This window comes from Arvicola amphibius, chromosome 17 (assembly GCF_903992535.2).
Source record: "Arvicola amphibius chromosome 17, mArvAmp1.2, whole genome shotgun sequence".
In the NCBI taxonomy this organism is placed as follows: domain Eukaryota; kingdom Metazoa; phylum Chordata; class Mammalia; order Rodentia; family Cricetidae; genus Arvicola; species Arvicola amphibius.
The window spans coordinates 384,472-392,506 of NC_052063.2; the positions used below are offsets into that span (position 1 = coordinate 384,472).

Below are 8,035 nucleotides of genomic sequence, written 5' to 3' on the forward strand. Positions count from 1 at the left end.
TTATACAGCCTTTCATTTTCTGTGGGAAAAAAAAGATGTTAATCTTCCACAGAGCAGCATATCTTTTGACTTTCATTTTGAAGCCAGGATATTTTAAAAATATATAGGTTGATATAATACAGCAGCTTCCACAACCCAATATCTCTTAGAAGCTATTGTTCATTTATCAGCAATTAAAAAATTAAAAACAGCATAACATACAGAATTCAGCCCCTTGTGTGTGTTTCATATTTATGTGACTTTTTGCCTTTATATTACTTAATTTTTTTCTTTAAGGACTTTATTATTTTAAAACTTTAAAAAATAACTTTGCATATCTTTTCTTTCAGAAGACTATATTTTTAAACACACTGTAACCCATTTAAATATTTTTCCACCTAGATCTGTCTTCATTGCCTATCTGTAATCTCTTCTGTTTGTATGAGCAAAACTTAGCCTACCATATGGCTTAACTCATGGCATACTGCTGGGGCTTATGCTGGTGGCTCAAGCCTGCAGGCAGCAGCTAAGAAATACCTATCTGTATCTGTGGCCTGTGTAAAAGGCAGCAGGACTAGGAAACTGTGCTTGACTCTGTTTTGTGTATTTGGAACCTTTTGTTAAGCTTTTTAAAGATATTTTATGAATATGTACATGGTTCCACATTGAGCTCTATTTGTAGGGTTTTTTATCAGAATCACTAGCTCCTCAAATAATAAGTCACACAGAGACTTATAATTAATTTTAAATGCTTGGTTGATAGCTTAGACTTTTGACTAACTAGCTCTTACATCTTAAATTTACTCATATGTCTTATTTACACTCTACCATGCAGTGGTACCTTTTATCAACATGGCATGTTCATCTCCTGCTTCCTTTTTTGTCTGACTGGTAACTTCATCATCATTCTTTCTCAAGCTATCTTTTTGTCTGAAAGTCCTGCCTAACCTCTACCTGTCTCGCTATTGGCCATTTTGCCCTCTATTAAATTAATCCAAATGGCAATTCTTTAAGTGTTCAAAAGGATTATTCCATAGCAATGTTCTGTGTAATTCATGGGTGATGTGGGAAAGAAGTCTGCAGTTGGTGTTTGTTGCAGTCTAGGAATGAGACTGATGTATATAAACTTTTTGTTAATTTGACACAAAAATCTTGGAAAAGTACAGAAATTAATTTCTTCTTTCCCTTAATCCAATTTCCCCATTAAGAATTTTTTACAGCTATTATTCAGGCCGAGTTTCCTACTGAGGAGGTGCTATGGCTCTCTACTTGGCTACTATGAGGCACATCACGTCAATTCATCTCATTTGGGTATGTTAACTTTGGACAATTGTAAAGAGGGTAGAAAATAGTGCTCTTCCCCTTTGAAAATAATAAATATGTTGCTAGGAAATAACTTGAGACCGTTTTAAAGCACACACACGAGAGAGAGAGAGAGAGAGAGAGAGAGAGAGAGACAGAGAGAGAGAGAGAGAGAGAGAGAGAAGCCCACAAGGCTTCACTCTTGCATAAAGAATTATAGGCAACTGAGGAAAGCTGGGGGTAGGAGACGTTGTATTTCCCAGAGAAGAGCAGACTAATAGGTTGTCCAGTGCCAAACTATCTGCACTGAAACATACATACAAGTTATGTTCTATGGACTGAGCAGGTTATATTTGAAGATATATATATATATATATATATATATATGTATATGTATATATATATCTTCAATACACACACACATACCTATATATATGTATATGTACACACACACGCATATGCAATAACAGTGGAAAAAAGGCCATGAATTCAAAGGAATGTGAGGAAGGATATATGGGAGGGTTTAGAAGGAGGAAAGGGCAAGAAAGAATGTTGTAATCACATTATAATCTCAAATAAAATATTTGTATTAATTATTTATATAATTATAAATATATAATAAATCAGAGTCTTATATCCCAGGATGGCTTAAAACTGACTATGTGACCAAGGATGATCTTGAGGTCCTGATCCTTCTGTTTCCAGTTCCTAGGTGCTTGTGAAAATAGGAATGTACCACCATGCCAAGTTTATGGGTGATATTGATTAAACCCAGGGCTTTATGAATATAAGCACTGTAGCAGCTAAGCCACACCCTGTCACCCACTGTACCTAATTACAAAATCTTGATTCTGTGAGGATCACTTTTTTCACACAGCATGCAGTTCAATTTCACAGAGAAACAAAGGGCTTCATAGTCTTCAATAACATAAGTTCACTGTTTATTTGTAGGGATAAAGATTTAAAACATTCTAAAATGACTATATGTATTATAGAACAGCCCTAGAATGATATATTTTACAGATGCTTAAAATGAAAAAAAAAATAGGATGGACCATAAAGAACAACTCTAGAGCTAACAAGCCGTATGATTTTTTTCTACTCATTTTGCAAATTAGGAATTCAACGTCATTCCGAACTCGTGACCATACAAGGGCTCAGCCTCTATTTTTATCTACTTTCACTGTCCTGACCCATAGAATCTTCATGGCTTTCTTCACTTCTGCATTTCTTAGAGAATAGATGATAGGGTTGAGGAGGGGAGTTATCACTGTGTAGAACACAGCTACCATCTTGTCTACAGGCAGAGTGGCTGAAGGTCTCAGATAAATAAAGACGCAGGGTGCAAAGAATAAGACAACTACAGTGACATGGGACCCACAGGTGGACAGAGCTTTGCGCTGTCCCTCAGAACTCTGAGTCCTCAGATGAAACAAGATAACCACATAGGATGCTAAGAGGACCACAAAACTGATCACAGACAGTGTTCCCCCATTGGCAACAATTAGCAGACCAATGAGGAAAGTGTCTGAGCAGACAAGTTTAAGCACAGGAAGCACATCACAGAAATAATGGTCAATGACATTGGGGCCACAGAAGGGTAAGTGGAAGATAAGAAGGATCTGGGCAAAAGAATGCACAAAGCCTCCCACCCACACTGTTCCCACAAGGACAGCACACACCTGTCGGTTCATGATGCTGGTGTAGTGCAGGGGCTTGCAGATCGCCACATAGCGGTCATAGGCCATCACTGTGAGCAGGAACATCTCAGCGCCACCAAAAAAATGCATGAAGAAAAGCTGTGTCATGCAGCCCCATACAGATATGGATTTCTTCTGAGCTAGGAGATCAAAGATGAGTTTGGGCGCTGTTGTAGAGGAGTAGCAGATCTCCACAAAGGAGAGGCAGCCAAGGAAGAAGTACATGGGGGATCCAAGACTTCTGCTGGCTGTCACAGTGGCCACCATGAGGAGGTTTCCCAGCACAACAGCTGTGTACAAGAGCAGAAATATCACAAAGCAAACTCTCTGCACCTCTTGATTGGGAGAGAGTCCCAGAAAAATGAACTCAGTTACATTGTGTATGTTAGCCATGAGGGAGCAAGTTGGGTGGTATGATCTGAAATGAAAAATGAGGAGTTAGTAATGTGGGGAAGGAAGAACATGCCACTGTGTTGTGTATGTCAGGAATAGTGATGCAATAGGAGAGATGCCATCAGTATGTGAAGGGCTGCTAGGGACTTTGGACTTTACCCTTAAACCAAGGTCCATCAGCAAGAATGCCTATTATCCAATGAGTAGTGAGTCACTTTGTATGCAGAATGTAGACTTGTGGAAACACCAAAAAGGAAAGGCATTAAAAAGTTGTATGTCCTCATCAAGAAGAGGCTTCCAGGACACTATTTCCATCTGTGTTGCATGCCTTTCTATTGCCTTTGAATGGTTTTTAGTATTTTTTTTTCTCCTTAAGTCTTCCCTTGTTACTTCTTTCCTTGGTTTGCAGGACCAAGTTCTCAACCATTTAATACATGGAACCAGCGTTTTCAGAATAGATAACCCTGCTGTAGCTCCCTTGATGTTCGGTATACCTCAAGAAGATCAGAACTCACCACAGACATGGCTTCTAATTCTTGTCCTTATTCTCTGTTTGATTACTTACTGAACTTTTCTTTTTCCTTCACTTTAATCCATTTACTTTTCTTCTCTCTCCTGGCATTTTGATTTCCTGTTTCTCTTAGTGGCAGCAATGATCCAGCATCCTTGCTCAGGGCCCAGCTATATAACACGTCAGAGCATTATTTAGACTGCATAGTGTCTGACTTGAAAACTATGCTTTTTCCAACATAGCTGAGACTATGTGTATTATTAACTCCAGCAAGACTCCAGGCTCCTGATGTTAGAGCTAGATGGTTCTGCCCGTCTCACAAAAGCTCTCTCCTCGCTGATCCAGACTTGTGAGGAAGACCTCTGCATACCAGAGGGAACTCAGGAAATACACCTTACAATTATAGACACAGAGGGTGGAGAGCAGACATAAATTCCCAGGTCATCAGGCAATCCTCTCTGGAAGCTACTTGTGGAGAAAAGAGCTGGGTTTCCATTCAGCTGTTCTCAGGAAGTAATTTCTGTAACATTTACAGAGTTCTTTAAGTTTTCAGATACTTAAGATTCAAGTTATAACCTGCAGATGGCACATACCTCAGAGGAAAAAAACCCACAAATCTTAGGTCCTGCCCAATTCTCCCATAAGCTAAGTTCCAGCCCTGGATTTTTTGGGCATCTCTCAGGGATGAGATATCTCCTCTCCCATTCATAGGTCCTTGTAGCCACTGTGCCGTCTCTCAGAACATTCTGTAATCATAGCACTTATCACAATGATTTTTATTGTCTACTACAGTATAAGTTCCCAGAGGACAGAATATGCCCTGCTCTTCATTTCATCTCCAATACTTACTGAAGTTGATGTCAAGAGATAATATTCAGTGAACATCGGGAGAATAAATGAATATTTGACATCTAAACTTGGTCTCCTTAGTCTAGTGTTCCACACATTGTAGGTGTTCAGTAACTTCCAAAAGAGGAAAAGTCTCCATGGTATGATATCATACCTTATTAATTCTGGAGTCCCACCCAGGGTCCAGACAGTGTTTTTCACAAATATTCATGCAGGCATACTCTCAGAAATGCCAGGTGTCTCGTGGCACCATTCCCTTTGCTTTCAAATGAACTATTACAGCTAAATTAAACCTATGGCCACAAAGCTCACACCAGTGTTTCAATTACTTTGCTCTTGTGAGCACAGTGATGTTTTATGGTCTAACATATAGGCACAAATAATTGTGACAACAGCCCTGGCTCATGATTACTTCCCAGTTACCTGATGGAGATGCATGAGCCAGGTGTGGCCCAGTCTCCTGCCTCAGTAGAGTAACAAGATGAGGATATGTTCCCATGCAGCCTTAGTCTTGGAAATGTGGAGATCCTCAGCCTTAACTTATTATAAATTAAAAAAATAAAAGCAAAACAAATTTTCCTCTCAGATGTTCCTCAGAGAACTGAGAACTCTGGAATCTCAGCTTTAAGTTCACTCCAAGAAAAGCCAGGGGAGAAGTCATGATTAAGTAAGAGATGGAGAATCCTTGGAGATCTTCATACTCACCCCTTCCTAATTAGGAAAAACGTCTTACTGGAAGTAGGACCCTAAAGTCCCTGTGGGAAAAAACCTTAGAAACCAGTGAGAAATGTGAAACAATGAAACTCACCCACTGTCCAGAGATGTTTAAAGGTGGTTCAGGGATTTGGAACCACGGAAGTGAGGACACTACTTACGATAAATTAAATGTATAGATCAGTAGCTTTCAACTGGGGGAGGGTCGGTGATTATGTCTGTACAAGGCATTTGGTAATGCTTAGGGATATTTTTCCTTTGACCAGTCTGGCCAGGGAGGACAGTGCCACTGACATTAAGGAGACACGAGGTCAGAGATTCATGAAGTATCCCACAATGCATAAGATGTTCCTGTATATTATAACTAAGGGGCTCCACAGACTTGTTGTAATGCCCTACTATTTATTAAAAAAAAATTCCCTGAATGGATAATCATTTAAGCTGGGTGATGAATGCATGACATTTCATTACACAGCTTTGACCTTATCTGCTTGTGTTTTAAGTTTCCTGTGATAAGATTTTAAAAAACCAAAAATTGATTCACTATGTAACCCTGCCTAGCCTAGAAACCTATGTAGATGAGGCTGGTCTTGAACTCAGAGATCCACCTGTCTCTGTCTCCTGAGTGCTGGGATTAAGGGTGTGTGCCACTATGCTTGGTGAACACAGAAGATTTTTAGGGTAGTAAAATATGCTATTATGATGGTTGTATGTCATCATACATTCATGTATGTACAAGCCTACAGACTGTGCACCAGCTAGAATAGACTAACATACATTATAGACTTTGGGTGACAATGATATGTCGGGTGAGAGATTTTACTAGTGGGGGATGTGAACACACAGGTACTGAGATAGGGAACATATAGGGAAAGGCTATATTTTCATAAGTTCTGTGAGTCCAAAAGTAAGCTAATAAAATCTGTGAAAGGGTAAAAATATGAAGTGAGAATAAACGAAGTATTTTAAGTTTCATAAATAATTGATAAGAAAACTATGTGATATCAAGATTGAAGAAATGTTTTGAAATAATTACCTTTGCATATGCAAACACCAAATCAAGTATTGCACTGTATATAGAGAGGACTGCAGGGCAGATTAGTGAATAATTGCATCAAAACATTCAATAGTTAAGGAAAACCTGTACATATCCCCTAATGGGTTTCTATGGAGCTGAGTTTCTGTGAAGGTCTTTGAGACCCAATATTTTCTGTATTATAAGTTTCTGTTTAACAAGTCTAAGGAAGGTATAATTCTTTTAATTTTGATTTTTAAAATTTATATGTATGGGTGTTTGTTTGAATGTATGTCTGTGCCCGTGGAGGCCAGAAGAGGATTTCAGATCCCCATAACTGGAGTTACAGTTGTTTGTGTGCCACAATGTGGGTGCTAAGAATCAAACCCGGGTCCTCTTCAATAGCAGCAAGTACCTTTAACCAGAAAGGTGGATTTAAAACATATGTGTGTCCATGAGTGCTTGTTGTAGGAAACTGTCTTTTTTAAATATTTAGAGTTTAAAAAAATGATGTTTTTCTCCAAAATTTGTAAAATGTGCTTGTCATGATAGGTTATTGTGGTGTCTAAACTGGTGGTGAAGAGTAATCCACTGGGTATGACATTTTTTACCCAGTTGCAGTTCAATCCTACTAGTGATTTCTCATTTAGAATTAGAAACATAACTTTATATTTTTATGTAAAATGAGTAAGTGGTTTTATAAGTTTATGTCTATATTTTAAAGTGTGTCTTGAAAATTTTACTTATAATAGTAAAAATGAAACCAATTCAACACCTAGTGATAAAAGAATATAATTATGACGAATTCTTGCAATAGGATATCCCTCACCATATAAGAAAATTAACTATTGAGCTGGAGAGATGGCTCAGTTGGTAAAGTGTTTTCCATGAATGCACGAGGACGTGAGTTTAGATCCTTAGAATCCATAAAAATCTAGATGCATGTCTGAATCCCAGCACAGTACTTGGAGGTGGGGTTCAGGCAGAGATAAGAGAATCCTTGGGCTTTGCTAGCGAGCAAGCCTAGCTGAATTGATGAGCTCTGGATTCAGTGAGAGGCTTTGTTGAAATAAAAAGATCAAGTGGATAAGTGATTTAGAAATACCTGAATTTGATTTCAGGCTTCTCCACATGTATATATACATGCATGTGCAGCCATCCTCACACATGGGTATACACACACACACACACACACACACACACACACACACTCACTCACTACATACCTATAAACTGTATATGAGACCTCTAATTATTGTAATTCATAGCAGAATGACTAATACAGAAGAGTGCATGTTCAAGCTTTCATTTATAGGAACCCCTGATGATAGAAATTAGAACAGTGAAGTTGGGCATGGTGCCACACACCTTTCATCCTCGTACTGGGAGGCAGAAGCAGATGAATCTTTAAGTTCAAGACCAGCCTAGTCTACAGAGCAAATTACAGGCCAGCCAGAGCCCCACAGAGAAGCCATGTCTTGAAAACCAAAACCAAAAATAGAAACAGAAACAAAAACCAAACAACACAAAACAAAACTTAGAATTAGATCAGTGGGTACTGGCTGTGTTCAG

At 38.7% G+C, this 8,035-nt stretch overlaps 1 protein-coding gene across 1 annotated transcript; it reads right to left on the bottom strand.

Annotated features, from left to right (window-relative positions):
* Positions 1-2,438: 2,438 nt before the first annotated feature.
* LOC119803666 (olfactory receptor 4X2-like) lies at positions 2,439-3,374 on the bottom strand. The gene has a single exon (XM_038315076.1). It carries the CDS (start codon positions 3,372-3,374, stop codon positions 2,439-2,441), a length of 936 nt encoding a protein of 311 aa, XP_038171004.1.
* Between the last annotated feature and the right edge of the window lie 4,661 nt (positions 3,375-8,035).